At 38.0% G+C, this 19,174-nt stretch overlaps 1 protein-coding gene across 1 annotated transcript in view; it reads right to left on the bottom strand.

Moving 5' to 3' along the window:
• Nucleotides 1–377: 377 nt before the first annotated feature.
• IPO5 (importin 5) overlaps nt 378–19,174 on the bottom strand; it is a 40,671-nt gene continuing 21,874 nt past the window's right edge. The window contains exons 11-26 of the mRNA XM_066986627.1: nt 17,964–18,088; nt 17,787–17,876; nt 17,522–17,695; nt 17,104–17,322; nt 16,324–16,407; nt 15,423–15,555; nt 15,214–15,335; nt 14,628–14,724; nt 13,966–14,138; nt 13,415–13,526; nt 12,779–12,834; nt 10,308–10,430; nt 9,445–9,664; nt 5,574–5,802; nt 3,930–4,071; nt 378–1,139 (exon numbers count right to left, since the gene is read on the bottom strand). Coding sequence (XP_066842728.1) covers nt 1,053–1,139; nt 3,930–4,071; nt 5,574–5,802; nt 9,445–9,664; nt 10,308–10,430; nt 12,779–12,834; nt 13,415–13,526; nt 13,966–14,138; nt 14,628–14,724; nt 15,214–15,335; nt 15,423–15,555; nt 16,324–16,407; nt 17,104–17,322; nt 17,522–17,695; nt 17,787–17,876; nt 17,964–18,088 — 2,186 coding nt within the window. The 3' untranslated portion in view covers nt 378–1,052. The remainder of the gene's footprint in view (nt 1,140–3,929; nt 4,072–5,573; nt 5,803–9,444; nt 9,665–10,307; nt 10,431–12,778; nt 12,835–13,414; nt 13,527–13,965; nt 14,139–14,627; nt 14,725–15,213; nt 15,336–15,422; nt 15,556–16,323; nt 16,408–17,103; nt 17,323–17,521; nt 17,696–17,786; nt 17,877–17,963; nt 18,089–19,174) is intronic.

Here is a 19,174-nt window from a genome sequence, read left to right on the forward strand (position 1 = left end):
CAGTTTTTGATTCTTTCAGGTCAGGCTACCAATTATATCTGATCGCTTTAAATAAAATACATACTACTATATTATCACTGGGTTGCACATTTGCAGCTGGAACAACGCTACATTTTATAAGTTATGAAATGCAATTGCATCTGAACATGATAAACATTTTTAAGTCAAGATATGTAAGTTTACTGTCATAAAAGGAATGCAGTTAAGTTTCCATTCTACACACGTGGGTGAAAAATTTGTTAAAAAGTCAAGAAACAAAAAATGCATAAAATCTGCAATAGGCAACAATATACAAAGTTTCAAATATAAAATCATGACTTGTATAGCTTGTCACTTGCATCTTTTCACAAGAGGAAATTAAAAGAACCACACATCACTGGACTTCTACACAAGCTTCTTGTGTTTCAATGTCATTTATTGAGGAGTGAATGAGATACTGTCAGACATGCCAAAGAGACTTCACATTCAAGGGCTGGAAGCTGAACAGCTTTCCTCATTGAGTCACTGTACAAGTTGTTTTTGGGAATCTGAAAGTGCGATCAATGAGGTCTTCATGCTCGATGTTTTTGTCTTCGGTTTTTCATCTTTTGATCTACTAACTTGTTGGGCAGAAGGGCGCTTTCTACCCTACAAAGACTCACACTCCAATTAATACAATTAACACTAGATGTAGAGAAATGTTTATCTGTTATAACGTACATCTACTGCTGAATACAAGGTCTTAAAGCTGTTTCTTAATTCATTATGTCTAATGAGGAAATTCAACTTGTTTCCCTTTCACCATCATATGGATGGCTAATACCGTTAGAAAAATACTCTTCAGTGCTATTGTAGGGTTTACAGGAAACTTCTTCAGTGTTGTGGGATAGAAACCGATTTAAACACCGTTCTGAAAGAATGCTTCTTCCTGCTGCCACTGCCTGTAGGTTGCAGAAGTATGGCCTACACGCACTACAGTTCTGTTTTACTCAAAAAAGAAACAAAAGAAACCTAAACAATAGGGTAAACATTTATTTGGAGTTAGTTTTCTTGCAGATGATAATTAAGGCCCTTCAAGCAGAGTTCAGGAGCTCCTGTATGGCTGCCTGTTGATCTGCATTGAGCTGTGATATGCATTCTGTCCACAGTCCTCCAGATGTCTAGGGAAAAAAGAAAGAAGAGAAGTTGTGTTTATGAAGGCTGACAAGCTTCTAAAGCACACACTAAGCTTTCACATGCTTAGAGAGCTCAATGTTCACTGGGCTTATCCCTGTTATATATATGCCAAAGGACAGACCGAAATCTTCAGTTATTACACAGTTCTGCATAGGCTCATTAGAGATGCTGTGACATGCTCAATGGAGGCAAGTTGTGGTTAAGTAGCGCCAAGAGTAATTGATTTGAAACTCCTAGGAACTCCCTGCAACTACGTGGGTCAATTTACCAATTGACTCCTCATTCTAGCCATTTGCTCTGCCTTGCACTCAAGTTAGAAGATCAACGTTCAGGCAATACTGAATCATACTTAAATACAAGATTATCTTTTAGGTACTGGTGCATCAATAACGCCTTCAGAAAAACTGAGCACTGTGATTACAGCGTGACTGTGTGTGTATGTGTGTAAAATTCCGCTGCAGACGCACTGGATTACTGTTTAGAGAGAAGAACAGCAAATTGCCTCCCACAGAGAATGTATACACCATTTATCCAGGTAAACCTAAACCCACACTCTCCTTTGCCTCAGAATACCTCGTATGCGCTACCAGAGTCCTCCGCCGATAGGCTAGCTTTTAAAGTCACCAGCAGTAGGAACTGGTGCTAAGGGTACCAGAAAATCCTGAAAATTGAAAGATGTTTGGAAAACAGTACTTTTTGGATTATCAAAAGAAGCTGAAACTACTTGGCCCTTGGCTTAGAATGACAGTGACAGGAAAGAAAATATTGCATGTGATTGGCTTTAGGTCATTAGATTGTCCTTTGTAATAGCAGTGATCTTTAAGTACATTTTAAAAGATTGTTTTAGTGCAAGTTTGATATATTTTCAGCTATTATAAGCGCCCTGTTCTCACACATTTAAAAAAATAAAAATGGATTCTAATTCTTCTGAATTCTGTGAAGACAAAGTCCTCAAGATTTTTTTTATTTTTAGGTTTAGTTTGTTTTAAATAAGATTAGGCATTTTATACTCTCAGTGTACTGTGGAGTACTGCAGAATTAAGTGTGCTCTTCCAGCACTTCTGAATTTTAAATTGATATTACACTGAAATATTCCTGGCATGAGAACACCTAAGCACGAGGGAAGATGTTCGCATTTAATTCCAACTATGACTGTAATGTTACTCATGTCAGGGGCTGGCAACGGAACAGCTTACTCAGATGACTGCAGAAGAAAGTCTTTCTGCCTGCTGCTGCTTCACAGATTCTAGGAGACTGTTAGCAACTACACACCCTTCAAAATCCCTACCATGGTACAAACATTTACAGTGCTCTGCTGAAATCAAGTTATTATGTGTGGAGAGATACAAGATAGGTAACAGTAAACTACAATTCTTAAAAACAAACAAAAAACTATCACCGACAAAACGACCCATACCATGAGCTTTAAGATTTCCCCCCACCCCAGGCTGAAGGTAAATTGATCGAGTCAGAACTCATTTCCATCCTAGACATTCCTATCAAATGTGGCAAAAACAACTTTACAAAAGCAACACAAAAAAAAACAATACACAATTAACCTATACACATACATACCACTGTATTGTGGAAAAATAAGCTGCTTTTGACCATTTAAGTTAAACTTAGCAAATGTATTGGCATAGCCCAAGTTCTATACCCTGACTTTAAATACTAACAGCAAAGGATTTGTATCTGGAAGTGAGAATCTATAGCAACCACTTGGATCAGTTTCACTTGGAATTTTTGGTTCATTTCATTGTATTTTCATGCCCTCAACTCAGAGTTTCAATAAAGTAGGTCACTTCGTACCAAACATACTGTATCTCACAGGCTGATACAGGATTTTGGGAAGGATTCACTTGGATGAGTCTGTTTCTAGAACTCTTGAACCTGAGTTCATGCCACAGCATGCCAGGTACAATGGACAACGACTGAATAGCCGCTGCTCCAAATCCCACACACATTTGACAGGCCATGTGCTTGTCAGGCTCACTACTTTCCGTCATTAGGTGCTGCAACTGTCAAGTCAGCCCACCTGACAGCACCTGGCTCTGGATCAGACCTGATTCGCACTCTCACCCATGACACTGCAGAGAGGTGCCGTGTGAATACTGAGAATGACGACATCCTTATCACCCAGCACCATAAGTACTCAGCACAGCACAAACGAAGTGAACTTTGAGGTGGTTCCCCAAAGGCAGGGAAGTGTGGAACACAAGCCCATAGTTACTCTGGATTAAAGAGGCCAGCAGTAAAATTACTTGTAGTTTGCACTCATCGTCTAGCAAAGATACTAAGCCTCTGCTCTATTAGTGAATCACCACAGGATGCTGGGGACCCTTACAGGAACCATGGGGTGGATCAAATTCTGCAGTAGAGTTCACTGATACACAGATAGGCAGATCCTCTCCAGACTTCAATTTCTGACTCATAGAAGGAAATATTTAAAAAAAAAAAAACCAAACAAAAACCCAAAACCTAATACTGGCTAGCATGTTAACCATCTAGCTGCATGTATCTTAAAACTATTTTTTTTTCCATTTAACAGGGACCTGAGAAATTTAGATTAAAAGACAGGCTTTATTCCTTTTCCAAGTGCAAATGTTACAAGTTTTATCAGTAACAGTTCTAGGACTGTCCAAGGATCTCCATGATCACTGGTTGAAGCATCATTCTCTAAGGAGACAAGGCTCTCAAAACTGGTCTAATGGTTTGCTTACATCCAAAAGCAGATCCTAAATGTTCCTTTTACACCTAAGAAAAAAAGTGTTTACCTGCACTTGGCGAACAACATTAGCCAACCGCTTGGTACATGGATCTTCGTGTTTAATAGCTTCATGAATTTCACCATCCGCAATTATACTGAATATTCTGGGAAGGTTAGAGTTGTTGGGACCGAGGACAACCGGGTTGTTGCTGTTATGATCAAAATAGATATTACAAATAAATCAGTGCTTAACTAAAAAAGTTTGGTAAACATTTCAAATGTAGGTTGAGTCATTTTGAAATATCTTATTCTTAAGCTGCTTGTTTACATTTAAGTTTCATTCAGCTTAGTAAGTACGCATGGCTTTGTTGCCTGCAGACAGAATGTTCCCTCTCCTGTTAATATTTAACCAGCTGATTCTTTAATCAGCCTACGCTATCAGAAAGAAGTTCTGTACTTTATGGAACTGTTGAGTTCCATGCAGATGGAACTGTAAATAATGCGACAAATACCCTGCCTAAAAGGGCCTCTTTCTTTCCCTCTCAGTGCTGGAAGTGGGAAGAGGTTGTATTACTGGTGTCAAAGAGCACCAGTGACTTCAGCTCTCTGCCAGCACTCTCACTGACAGCACAAGTAAACAGTTCTGCACCATCTTTCCCAGCCAAGTGCTGGAGTAGAGGAGTGCTGGCAACCAGGGATCTGGGTGGAAAACATGTTCCACTTCCAGCCCTGCCACCTACCGCTGCTAGAACACAGGGGCTGTGAATGCAGAAGTACGTAACAAGGCTGAGCCATCTGCACAGAGCTGGGGACAAGAGAAATGTGCTAGTACTAGAAATCTCAATTTCTGTACTGACATGCACACACGCCCACGTATTATTATGGTTTCTCAATACAACTGTGCTATTATCAGTATAGAGCCTTCAGTTACCACCACCCATTTTTACACAGATACGTGGTATTAACATAGCTTTCCTACAGTCTTTCCTATTTAGAGACTTACTTTCTACCTTCCCAGTGAGATATAATACTTAGCATCAGCCAATAACTAGAACATGACTACTATATAATGATTCACATGACTACTATACAATGATTCAGAAGCTGAAATTCCTGTACACAATTACCAAGTGCGACTTCCACCTGCATCAGAAGTCCCTGCCCCCCAGCCCTGACCTATGGGAGGAAGCACAAATCTAAAGAACAAGCTTCGGGACAAGATACTTTCAACAGTAACTGAAATTACTACAAACTTCAGGGAGACACACTCTGACATGAAATTATTATTTCTCTAGTTCACACTCTTGTTTTGTCAATATTCAACATCAAAAAGGTGCAAAGCTATTTTAAAAGGTTATGAAAACAAGACTGCAAGTGCATAAATGCTGTTCCTAAGTAAAAACACCTGGGCAGTGCTGAGATAGAAGCAGAGTATCAAAAGTTTGCCTGAAACTTCCTTCAGAAGTTCCCAGCTGATATCCATCATGTACATATAAAAAGCTGCCAGGATTTTTTTCAAGACATGTTAGGATGAGAACAGTGACTGTTTATAGAACAGTAATAACACACTGGAAGGCTCAGTTACAACTTTGTAAATTATCTTCTCTAAAGCATTCGTAGGTTAATCTGACAGCTTCTCAGTTTTAGAAAATGAATGCAAACAACCTGCAAACAAGCTTGTTTTGTGCTTAACATCAGGAGTTCACCTTACCTCTCAATTAAGTCACACAGATAATTGAAAGTATGAACAGCTTCTTCTTTATCTTCATGAAGTGGAAGCCATGATAACCAGTGTGGCAGAACTTCTTCAACATTTACACAGTCTGGCTTGAATTTCATTATCTTTCCTACAGCTGAAATGCAGTTCTCTGTTGCATTGACATTCTCTTTGGTTTTGGCATCTGGTGACTGAATGACTCTCACCAGCAAAGGAAGCGCTTCTAATTGTTAAACAAAAGAATAAAATTTAATGCACAAATGCACCATCAAGTTATATTTCACCAACAAAGTCTACATGAGATAACTGCGTATATTACACAAGGTCTATGAACTAGGTTGTGGTGTTTTCTCTTGTCACCCAAGCAGAAAAATCCAGCCATCCCAATGCTCCACTACCACCCTGTTACTCCAGTCATGCCAATGTCCCACTGCTTTTAGGTTCTTCCCTGCTCAATACTGCGTAAAAGACATAGATAGAGCTATGCAAAGAAACACAAGGGAACAGCTACTGCAAAAGTTTGGGTTTGCTTTACAAAAAAACTTCAGTCTCTCGGTTGTACTCACACAACCTACAAGACATTGTAATTTATAGTTAAAAAATAGATTAAACAGACGTTTGTTATCTAACAGCTTTTATAAACACAGATGATGAAAAGCACTAGAACAGTGACATTCACTTTAATTTCGACTGCAGTACATGTCCAAAGTGCCTGCCTGCTGTGCACCTATCGCATGTGCATACACACACAAATATATGTATGGACATACGTATATCACGCCCCTGATGATGGTGTCCCCCCATCACCCCAAAAAAAGGTGCGCTAGGAAAAACTCAAAACTAATCTCATCTGGTGAATCCACCTGGCATGGTTTAAATCACAAAAATCAAACTTCATGGAAAAATACCCATTTTATTGCAAGGTTAAAAATTATTTTACTTAAAATAGTCATGTGGGTAACCACATACATACTTCTAATGAGCATTCATGTCACATTTTTGGTTACTTCTGTCCATACAGCCTTCAGAAGCACCCTAAAAGCAGGAAGAACTGTCCCTGTGATGTTCTGCTAAAAATACAATCCTAAACCTGTAAAATTCTATACCAGCACAGAAAACAGGTTGTGGAATTGTGCAGAAGGCACACTTCAAAATAACTCCAATTACTGAAGAGTGAGATCTCACACTACTTGATTTTCATCAGTAAGCTTTGCAGTCAAGTAATACACTGTGACACTTGGGTATACTGCCCTTACTGAATTTGATTTTTGAAGAATTCAGCAGCTCTGAAAAAAAAAAACTCTAAGCTACAAGAGGATACTTTTACAGGGTTGGTTATTACAGAACCACAGGAACATTGGTCAGTAGAACCACGAGCCTGTGTATTGAATGCAGGATAATGAGACTTCTCTGTAAAGCAGAGCTTGTTTCACAGAAGTCTGCAATGTCCAGACAAACTAAGTCTGCATTTTACGCCTCAGGCTATCATGACTACCGGCGCTAAATCTCATCTGTTTCCTCATACTCCTTACTAGCAATGGATGACTGTGTCATCCATATGCGTCCTTGCAGCCATAAGATTAGTAAGGCACCCAAATCAGTGTTATCTTCTCCCTACAATTTAGGAGACGTTTTTTCCTGTCTACAAAACAGATCTATTCTCTCACACAGACTTTGCAGTAGATAATTCAAAAAAAACAAGTTGAACCAAACGATCCCCCAAAATACCCCACCATCTTTTAACTATAAAAGAACATCTTCTATAATAATTTTTGTAACGACTGTCATCTTACTCCACCAAAAGACTTGAGGCCACTAATATGATTTAGGAAGAAACACACGTTTGATTAATATGGTATTCACACAAAGTAGCTGATTATATCCTTCTACCAACATAAGAATCACAGAATGGCCAGGGTTGGAAGGGACCTCTGAAGATCATCTATTCCAAGCCCCCTGCCAAGCAGGATCACCTCGAGCACATTGCACAGGGTGGCATCCAGGGTGTTTTGAGTATCTCCAGAGAAGGAGACTCCATAACCTCTCTGGGCAACCTGTGCCAGTGCTCTGTCACCCTCACAGTAAAGAAGCGCCCTCTCATATTCAGCTGGAACTTCCTGTGCTTCAGTTTGTGCCCGTTGCCTCTCATCCTGCCACTGGGCACAACTGAAAAGAGACCAGCCCCATCCTCTCAACAACCCCTCCCCCCCCCCAGATATTTATACACATTAATGAGGTTTCCCCCCAGCCTTCTCTTTTCCAGGCTAAACAGGCCCAGGTCTCTCAGTCTGTCCTCCTACAACAGGTACCTTAATCCTTTCATCATCTTCGCAGCCCTCCTCTGGACTCGCTCCAGTAGCTCCATGTCCCCCTTGTACTGGGGAGCCCAGAACAGGACACAGTACTCCAGGTGCGGCCTCACCAGGGCTGAGTAGAGGGGGAGGATCACCTCCCTTGACCTGCTGCCAACACTCTTCCAATTGCAGCCCAGGATACCGTTGGCCTTCTTGGCCACAAGGGCACATTGCTGACTCGTGGTCAGCCTGCTGTCCACCAGGACTCCCAGGTCCCTCTCTGCAGAGCTGCCCTCCAGCAGGTCAGCCCCCAGCCTGTACTGGTGCTTGGGGTTATTCCTCCCGAGGTGCAGGACCCTGCACTCGCCCTTGTTGAACTTCATGAGGTTAGAAGCAAGAAATAGGAGCAATGTTGACAGTCCCATAAATTGTAACCTTGTAAACTTATTTTCCCCCTTAGCTACTTGATTTGTTGTAGTTTTTCCCCCTTTAATCTTACTTTTTTATTCTTTACTAACTCTATTTTTAATTCGTAGTTTCACCATGAAGTAGCTCCCGTGCCATTTACAAGTTCTAGAGATTCCTATCTTTTTCATCTGAGTGCCAGAAATATCCAAATTGAAATCTGCTTTTCCTGAACGGTCTCAACTTTTTAACACACTGCTACAAAGTTGCAACAAAGCAATATGCTAGCACCATATATTAATCAGTAAAGAAATTAAGTTATAAATAAGAGCTCACAAACACGATGTTTTCAGAGAAGACAGTAAAACCTATGGGGTAGACAGCTTCTCATGCCATGGATTTAGTTTGTTTCTAATCACAGCTGATCTTCATCTATTAAAATAAATCACAAAGTTCTTTTATGTATAGTTGTATCTAAAATGCTTCTGAGATGCCTGCTAATAAGCTGTATGCTGTAAAATAAAAAGGTTATTTTATCTAAATATCCAACTAAAGGCGACAGCAGGTGTTTTGTCCAGTAGGATCTGTTCTTTTATGGCTTAGTCAAGGATTGTTTGCCCAAATATGAAGAAGATTTAAAGTTGGCCAAGGTAAAGTCTAATGAATGACAAAATGAGACTTCAACAGCTGAAAAAACACCACCAAAAAAACACCACCAAAACTCCAAAATCAGAACAGTCCTGACCTCAGTTTGTACTCCTCTAGTACTGGGACAAGACAAAAAGTTTATGGAAGAGTTTTCAAAAAAGTCTTTTAGGAAGCATTTCTGCGGACAATTTAAAAAGACATGTACAAGAAAGGTATTTCTTAAGAAATGAGCATCTGCACAGACTATATTTTTAAAAATCTATGTAAATCAAATGTGCTAAGCAGAAAACAGAAATGCTATTAAGTGCATCATCAACCGACAGAATTCAGGTACTTCAATAATAATCAGTCTACCACAGAGCTCATACTGGCAGGTTTTCATTGCCAAAGAGCTAAGACCTCATTAACCAAAGGTGAGCAGTACTTTATTTTGGGGTGGTGGTATGTGTAGGGTTGTGGGGAGAGTGTTGCGCCCAGGATCACACATTCGAATCATTTTATCAAGTGAACACACATACCTGTGCAAAAAGGACGATAGCTGTCCCCACCAAATTGTGCCATAACTCCAACACCGTAGGCAGCTGCTTGCCTAACCTCCGGGCTGTTATCACATATTGACTGTAACATCGGCCGCAGGAAGTATTCAGCGTACTTGAACGAAGAGGGGCTGCAGTGCTCCACGATGTCGTCAAAAATGCACAGCCCCCACTGCCTATCCGGCCATGGCCTCTGCGGACACTGCAGCAAAAACAGGTAATATTGAAGCCACCTTAAAACAGGTAGTTTTGTACAGCCAATGATTGTATCAACAAAACAATCACAGTGTTATAGTAACAGTGGTCTAGCATTTTTGTCAAATTCTTCCTGGATTAAAATTAATTCTACAAGCACATCAATTTCTATAGTGATAGTTGCAGCAGTATCGTTAACCTAATAAAATCCAGGTGAATATCTGAGCTAATTAAAAGAATAATGGTTTTGGCTAAATCCTTTACCTGCATTTCATGCTCCATTACCTATTCCATTCTCAATTTTTCCCAATAGTCTGCCATGCTTTTTTTTTTTGGCTGCCTTCTTAAAATCCCTTTTAGAGAGTATCAGACACTCCCAGGAAAATTAAATTTCTAAAAATAGTCGTGTCAGAGATCCTAGATCTTGCAACACAAATTATAATTATCATAGCAGGGCATTTTTTTAAAAAAAGCATGGTGTGACTTCATATTAGACCTGGACTAAACCTTGAAATGCCTCTATTTTGTAAAACAACTGCTACATTCTATCTACCAAGTTCTCTGAGATGTCAGCACGGAATAGCTACTGCGCATTCAGGAGAAAAACGAACAACAAAAAAAGACAGTAAAAAGGAAAATTAGGTACTTACAATTAAGTTGACAATTAGTGGAAGTAGCCTTTCAAACCACGGCAGCACCTTCTCTTTATAACTGCTGAATATTGAGTGCAAAATGTCGGATACTTTAGTCAAAATATAAACGTCACTGTCATCCTGATAGGAAAAGGATACAACTCACATTGAGACCAGTGATCTTTAAAATACCAGAAAATCACATGAAACCCTAAGGTCTCTAAACTAATAGAAGAAAGCTGTTTAATGATTTGGTTTTGTAAAGAGTCTTTTTAAGTCCAATATTTTGAACTCTTGCTTCAAGGTTAAAGTCTGCTGCTATTTAACTTAAGAGCGTCCCATCATCTAGGACCCGTAGGTTTGTCTTAGGGATGGAAAAGTTTTAAGACAAATGCTTCAGTGGATTCCCTTTACAGAAAACAGAAGGCCCTTTTCCTCTTCTGGAGCTTACATATACTGTAAAAGCTTTTATTGAAAAGTAAACAGATAACTGCCTTTGTGCTAGAACGTGGCAAAAATACGAAGAGTATTAATCTTCTCCTCTTATCCTTTAACTTCATTTTTCACCTTGCCTAATTAACGAATCAAACCGGTGAAGTAAACATTCGTTGCACAGATTCAGCTATTAACTCACGTCATATCTGCAAGTGAGGACTGCAACCTTAGACATGCTTGTGCTGGGAAAACCATTTGACTTTGTTCTGCTGTACTCTGCATGGTTCCCTTAATCAGTTTATCCTTTCACAGGCAGGGAAAACAGAACACAGGTAGTTTCTGGTCCCTAGTGAGAAACTAATAACTATTTCTCATGCAACAGGCAGCCTGCCACAACATGATATTTAAACCCTCACTGTTTAGCCAACTTCTGCATTGCCAAGGCATAATTTAAGCAGTAACTCTGGAACACATGCACAAATGAAAATAGAGAGAAAGAACTGCTGCAGCTCAGCATATCACAAGGTCCATCTGGCCTGGTATGGATTTAAAAAAAATTATTTACTTATTTTACTAATAGCCAATAATAAATGCATACGGATAGAGTTATGTTTGCATACTGTATGCCTCCTCCTACCCCACATCAAATCAAAAAAATAGCTACTGCCTAAGCCAGGGCTGTATCTGGATATTTGATTGACATTACTGTTTCAGTATCTTTCTTTCTTGACTTCTGTCATTGCCTTTATGTACCCCTTAATATTTCTGCTGCCTTGAGGTAAGTGCTTACATACACATATTCTGGGACTGAAGATGTATAACCAAATGTTGCTCATTACTACGTGTTAATTCTGACCATATGGCAAGTGACATTCTGGTCCTACGCCTCCTTTCACAAAGCAACACAGACAAGTCCTCCTTGCAGTCTTCAAAAAACAACAGCAAATACGAATTAAAACATTTTTAAAAATGCCTTGCAACTCTGTTGCAGAGTATGGATACAGCTTCTCTTGAAATGGTTCTGTTTGCTAGCATTTTCTCTCCTTATCACTATAGAGTGACAGTTAAGAAGAAAGACTGAACACTACAAATAAGAAAGGGAGAAAAAAAATCAGGAAAGGCTTTTGATTCAAGACTTGAACTGTGGCCTTTTTGTTGTTTTTGATCCCAAGCAGTATGCAGCTGCCAGAATTCTATCCTTTTAAATGCAAGCCTAAAGTTTCCAAAGGAAAATGGCACAAGAAATGCATTATTTAAGAACGTATTTACACACAGGTACCTGATTTGTTAGGATATATTCTGGAGTCTGCAAACAGTGTAAATTCAGGTAGTCAAGCTGCACAATCTAATTATGCATCATGTGGCAAAAATCTTTCTTAAATTTACTGAGTATCCTCTATGTCTCATTATACACAGCAGTAACTTATTCTTTATTTAATCATCATTAGTATGGAGAGATTAACAGAATTATTGTATCTTTTCTAGAGTCACTTCTACTTCAAACTAAAGGTGGCTCGGTATCTTAGAGGATAAGTAGTTATTTTGGTATTCTCTCCTAAGAAAACAATACACCAGCTGTTCATTCTGTTGTCCTTCTGTGATACTATTTTAAGGCTATCCCTTTTTCAGACAGGCTCCTGATCTCATGTGTCAGAGGTCTACGTATCAGAGGTATGGCTCAAAGATTAAGAGCCACCTAGGTAATAAGGCACAAAGGAAAGTAAGTCAGCAAGGGTGGGCCTTGGATTATCACAAAAGCATCTGACAGACTACTTAAGAAAAAGTTATGAGAAGAATTGCTTGAGAGGATGAAGTGAAAAGCTAGATCCTGAAATTCTTCGTTCAGTATACTGGACAAGGAAACCTTTGGTGTTTTCCAACTCACATGCACAGCGTGACCCATTTCTGGAAGGAATATGACAACAGTGCATTCTCCCAGGAAGAAATAATTCTGAGAGGATGCACTATACTTTAACTGAGTTGCATGTCATATCTGTGTAATGCATTTCCATGCTGGTACTTTATGAGGGGAAAAACTACCCAAAACAACTTACTTCATCTTGTAATGACTCTTCAACTTGTTCATCGTAGTCTTCATCTTGTCTTTTCACTAAATTAAAAAGAAAAGTTAAACAGTTAGATTGCTACATATGCTTAAGAAGCTTGTGAAAGGAAAAACAGATTCAGAAACAAATTTAGAAAATGGGAAACACTATCTGAAGATGCCACAGGAATTTTCTATCTTTATGAAACTTCAAAGAGCTTTCACAGAAAAACAAATACAATGACACACCTCAGACCAGTAACATGTAAAAGAACATGAAACATGGTCACAAGGACAAAAAAGTATAGAAATAAGACTCCACTGTTGCTTTAAAATTGCAAAGTCTTCAGATGAAAAGACACAGAAGTGACAACTCCACAGACACAAGTGCCATCTTCAGGTAATCTGTCCATCAAGTTTTGATTAATCTACTACAGTATTACTTCAAATTACACTATCTTCATCCTCCCAGAGCTTACAAATGTAATTCAGTGGATTTTGCTGTTTCAAAGTCCAACTGACTTGTATAAATACGCAAGTTAAAGAAATCCCAACTAAGCATTTTTGTGTTCAGAAATGATTGGAAGTTCTGCTTTAAAGAACAGCTACTATGATTCTACATTAACAGAAATTTATGCTGACCTACCCTGTCTTAATTCTTGATTTTTAAAGTGCTCTTCTAGTTTTCCTTTTAATATTCCTCCAAGTTCTTCAAAGTGTTCGTTGTTAAGGCATCCATCTCCCATTACCTCAATGCACTAGTGAAAGAAAATGATCAGTTTTTCAGATTTAAGGTACCTGAGCAGTCTCAATGAAATCTAAAACATGCAGAGAATATTAATGCACACTAAGTGATTATTAGCAGAAATAACACTAATAGAGCTGTCATGCTGTGATCAATTCTCAAATTAATCAAATAAGACACAGTATCACTGCACATTTCACCTACATTGTTCAAGTGGTTTGTGATTAAAATAAACAAGCCTGGTATTTCTGGTATTTATTTTAGGTTAATACTTATTTATCCCCCCTCTTTCCTCCCTGCCCAAACATTCAAAATACCAATGTAGAGCTAGAAAAATCAGAGCAAAAATGTAGACGTAGCCTTGCATTTCTTCCAGGCAGAAACACACACTTTCTTACCTTAAAAAGCTATCAACAGTACTGCCACATAATTTGTAAGAAAAAGAAAGTTACCTTTGCAAAAGAATGCATTATTTCTGAGAGAACATCTGAATCTGGTTCTGTCCCAATCGCTTTGATGAGCGCATCACACATGAAGTGCCACATCTGTGTGAGGTACTCTGGCCCGCGAACTCTAGCACATTCAAGGAGGAGGGGCATCGACTCTGCTGCTGCCACTCGAACACGTTTTATCATTAAGGAAATAAAACAATCAAGGCCAACATAAAGCCTTAGAATGCAAGCACCACTCACTATAATGACATTAATTTCCTACTTGAAATTGATTTTTTATTACGCTCTAATGCATTTAATTTCTTAATTACATACATATTAAGATTAGAAAAAAATTAAACTATTTGCTATTTAGACGTTGTTTCAAGCCCATTTCAAACAGGAAAGCTATTCAAGTTGCCTCAGTTTGTTGACACAAAGAACACTTTCTGTACTGTTTGCTTTTAATGTTACAGATAAGCTTACTTAAAAGAAACTAGGGGGGAAAGCTAGGATTTGTTTCCTAAAGGCATATGTAAACCAACATTCCCTCCCCCAAATCTGCTATAAAGCAACAGAATATTCTAACACTAACACTTTCAATTAATTTAGGAAATATCAACCAAGACTGATTCTTCCAAACTATGTTTCCATTTTCACAGTCGAATTTATTAATAGGATATCATCGTGGAAATAGAACTTCAGTAAGGGAACCATCAGCTTTACAACTTGTTCTGTGTACTCCACAAACCCTTCCTTTAGCTCTTTTGCATAGCAAACCTGAAACAAAATATTGAGGCGTCACCGTTAATGGAAAATACCTTTACTAACATTTTTAAATTACAGAATGGGGAGAAAGATAGTTAAACGATTGGAATTTTTTAACGTGCAGCAATTTACTTACCCCCTCAACTGTGGCAGTTTAAGAAACCCTGATAGCAACATCATTTCTCACTCTTAAAGCATGCTTTTTTAATAAAAACAATTCAGAAACATCAGTATTTGCAAAAAAAAGTACAATTCTTTAACATCTTCAATTCTGTCAAAGTTTTGCTAACACTTGATATTCATCTTAAAAACTTAAGCTCTAAAAATATCTTTAATCAAGTAAACAGGATAATTAACGCCTGAAATCCAAACTCAACACTATCACCAAAAGAAAAAAACTTTTTAATTCGATACCATAAAGAAAATTTGTTATAGATTTTGTTTTCAAGACTTGATTGTCCAGGAATACACAGATCACCAAGATCGCCCCGTATTACTCACCAGCATCTGGCATGCAGTTGCTTTTTCTTCAAGGCCTGCAGTTTTAATTCCAAAACTCTGCTGATCTCCTAGGTTTACAAATTCCCAACCATCATCATCACTCATATTCTCCATATCTTGTGCTGTTATTAAAAAAAGTAATTAAAATCTTAAAATGATATGACATTACATTCAGTGTTTTTCAAGTAAAACATTAGCTTAAAACTTACTGTCTAAGAGAGCTACTTCAGGTTTAATGGATGCAGTCTTCATTAAAGGTCCCATGACAACAGGAAGGTACTGCTGAAATTCCTTTCCAAGGATTTTACACATCCTGGCCCATGCTGAGATCATGTAAGAAATCTGTAAGAAAGAATACAGTCAGAATTTTCATGTCCCACTTTTTATTTTAACGCATATTTAAAAGGATATCATAAAAGAAGAACATTATACAACAGGATTTTTTTTTTTGAGAAAGTTGGCAGTGCATAAAATGCGTTTCAAAGAGAAGACTAAGAAAAACAAATTCAATATGCAAGCCATGTAAAAATTAAACTTCAAAAGAACTCTCCCCCAAGACTATATTCATAACAACGCATTGACAGTATCTCTTATCAAAGATGCTATACATGTTAAAATATGGCAGTGTAAAATGTACTTGTAAGGCAATCATGACTGTCATCAAAAGAATTTCTCTCTGAAACGAATAATTTCCTGAATTTAAATGATACTGCTGAACCTCATTCCTGAAAATAGCAAACAGAGCACAGGACTGTAACACTGTGGTTTAAGTGGATTTCTTTTTAGCAGTTGCACAAGCCAAAATAGTTCTTCGCTCATGCCAAACAAAGTAGTAACTAATAGACAAGGAATGATTGCTCACATGATGAAGTCTCTTCATGAAATACAGTTCCTGGAAGTCTGACCTCCTATACACACTTCTGTGAAAGATTCTAAGGACCTCTCAGGGCAGTGACTCTTAAGTTTCCTAAGAGATGTGCTGACCAGTTAGCCTGAAGCTGTAACTACTTTTTTCCCCCCTTTAAGGAATATCACATTACAAAGAACACTTTAAATATTAACCATATTAACCACAAGATATGCACTATAAAAAAGGCAATTTTAACATACCTGTGGATCATCATCTTCCAGATCACTGAAGTCTGTCTGTGTCTTCAGCAACAACTGCATTACATCCGATGCATCTTGCATAAACTAGATGTGGGAAAAAGCAGTGTTGAAGGCAAATTAAAAGGGCACTTGTCTGAATCTTAACACCAAACAATTTGACTGTTTATGTCCAACACGCTATCAAGACAAGCCAAATCTTGAAATAGACTGAAATGAAGATACAAGTAAAAACACTTTTTTTCTGGAAGCATCACCAAGTGATTCTAGTCTTAAGCTTCGCTGTATTGGCACTTTTACAGACACGCATCTTCACCAGTATATCAACAAGAAAAAAACCCTGCCAAATACATCAAGCATCATGACAAATTACTACTACCGGTTCTATAACAAGCACATTCAAACTTTTCCAGGACTCTGCCTGTAAATACAAATAAAAAATCCTTATGCTAAGCTTCCTTTTAACTATATAGATTTTAGCCACTACTATGACCCCGCTTAAACGAGATGCACCAGTATGCCTCTTAAAACAAAAAGAAAACACACATTTTCAACATTGTCCAATAAAACAAGAATAACTTAAGTTGATGTATTTTGTAAGATTCACTTCTGAATTTGTGAATCTGAACAGAAAGACAGTTACCGGAGAATAGAACAGGAATGCAAACATGGAAATCAGCAACAACACAACTACCTTTAACAAGTAATCATGTCAATTTAAAGTGAACATCACAAAAAACTTGGCTGTTTTAAAATACGTTTAGACAATAGATAAGATCTTACCTTTTCTTTACCAACAGCAAGACCAATTAGGCTGATGCATTCAATGGTTTTTCCTCGTAAAAGTCTTAGCTCCTTCTGAACAGCATTCTCAACAATGTGTTTTAAAGAAGTCATAAATAAGTCATAGTAGGGAACAAACTTCTCCTCTGCTGTATCTGCAACCGATGCAATTGAAGTCACAACTTGCTCCAAAACTAGCTTAGTGCCTTTCTGTATCAACTTGAAGAGAAGAATAAAGTGTTATATTTCATTAAAATATGTGCTTTAAAAAGCATGCAGAATCTAAAAACATGCTCTTATATGTATCTCATTCTTGTTAGCTTATAACACCAGCAGATCTAACTACTGGTTTACATCAGATGTCATAGTTCAGCTATTCTACATATGCTACCAATTACGTTTGTTCAGTGTATTATACCTCTTGTAATTTTATCACCATAGTGGAATGAAGATGTTTCACTAGATTATCCAAATATGGAATAAGCAGTGACTTGGGACAGTCTTCAGTGAAGTTTATGAGTGCTGCAGCTGCATGGGCTTGAACACGCTGGTTGCCTTGATCCTCCATGGTTTGCAGAAGAGCTGCTATCACCTGGAACAGAAATGTTTATTTTCAGAAAAACAAGTTTCTGGATGGGACAAAATTTTACTTTTTTTTTTTTTGGTACTGTTCTACTACTTGCCTTCTCATGAAATTTCTTTTGAAAGCCAGGTGCAAAGTCAGTTGCCATTTGTCCGATAGCATTGCAAGCAGCATATCTCACTCTTGGATGCTGAAAAAGTAATACCCTCAAATGGTTAAGTAGTAGTCATAAGAGCAGAAATGAAAATGTTTTGAAATAATTAAGTATTAGACTCACAGGATCCTGAAGGAACAGCAAAACGAAATTAACTATCTCATTTAAAATTCCCTCCATCTGTTGGTGACAACCTTCTCCAATGGCCGAGAGCGCCATCAAGCCAGCATGCCTGTATTTCCAGTCAGCTACAGAAGATTGAAAAAATATTTATTATTCATTTTGGAAACTACAGAGCACCTCAAAGACTAAATAAAAAAGTGATGTGGGAAAGAATAGGTGAGAGAAGGGAAATTAATGCATCAAATTTATTTGTTAAATACTTTTTGCTTTTCCTTATCCATACTTTGTGATGCACAAAAATCTGCGTATCTAATCCAGGCCAAATCTATACCAATAAAAGGAATTCTAAACTGGAGATAGAAGCGTGTACATAGTACTAATAACTGGGAACTGAGTTTTAATTAAATGAGCTAACCAGGGAAACTTTTTCCCACCCCCCCAGTGTCAGAACAGCCTATTAACATTAGAAGAGTCACACTAATCTGGTCACAGAATAAAACTTCCCTCATACTGAAAAACCATTCTGAACAGATTTGATAAATTTCTACACTCTGCAGGTGATACCTTGAATAGTCCTATAGTCTATTTCCTACAGGATAAGTCCTTTTCAGGCTGGGTTTTACATTAAATTACAGAAGTACCGAGAATGATCATCATCTTTGCATTATCTTCTATTTTGAAGGCTCAAATCATAGGTCAATTGAAAGCATATGCAATAAACACACATTTATTTTGAACAACTGCCTCTTTCAACCAGGTCTTTGCAAGAGGAAAAGCATGCAAAGAAATTGATAAGAACATTATTTAACCACCTCATGAAACAAATATGAAAATTGGTATAAATAAACAGAGCTTGTCTATCGCAGACTTGTGTATTTTGATGCATGAAATTCCAGGGGGTAGGGCGCAGAAACACATTCTTATCTACAGACTGTAATGTATTCGAAGTTCACTAAAATGCAACACTTCCGAGAAACAAAAATTTTGAGCTACAGAACAACAGGTGGCAGTTTAGGCACACTTAAGGTATTGTGGGGCACTGTACACTGATTGAGAGAGAATACCCTAAAATAAGAAAAGAATTTACAGACTGAGGTTAAGAATCTGTATTGTTTTGGTTTTGACATCTGTTCAGGATCCAGAAAAAAGTTTTAATGCACTGAACGTAAGTTTAACAAATCCCAGTCTAATGAAAAGTAAAAAAAATTCCA

The sequence above is a fragment of the Anser cygnoides genome, chromosome 1, assembly GCF_040182565.1.
Source record: "Anser cygnoides isolate HZ-2024a breed goose chromosome 1, Taihu_goose_T2T_genome, whole genome shotgun sequence".
NCBI lineage: Eukaryota > Metazoa > Chordata > Aves > Anseriformes > Anatidae > Anser > Anser cygnoides.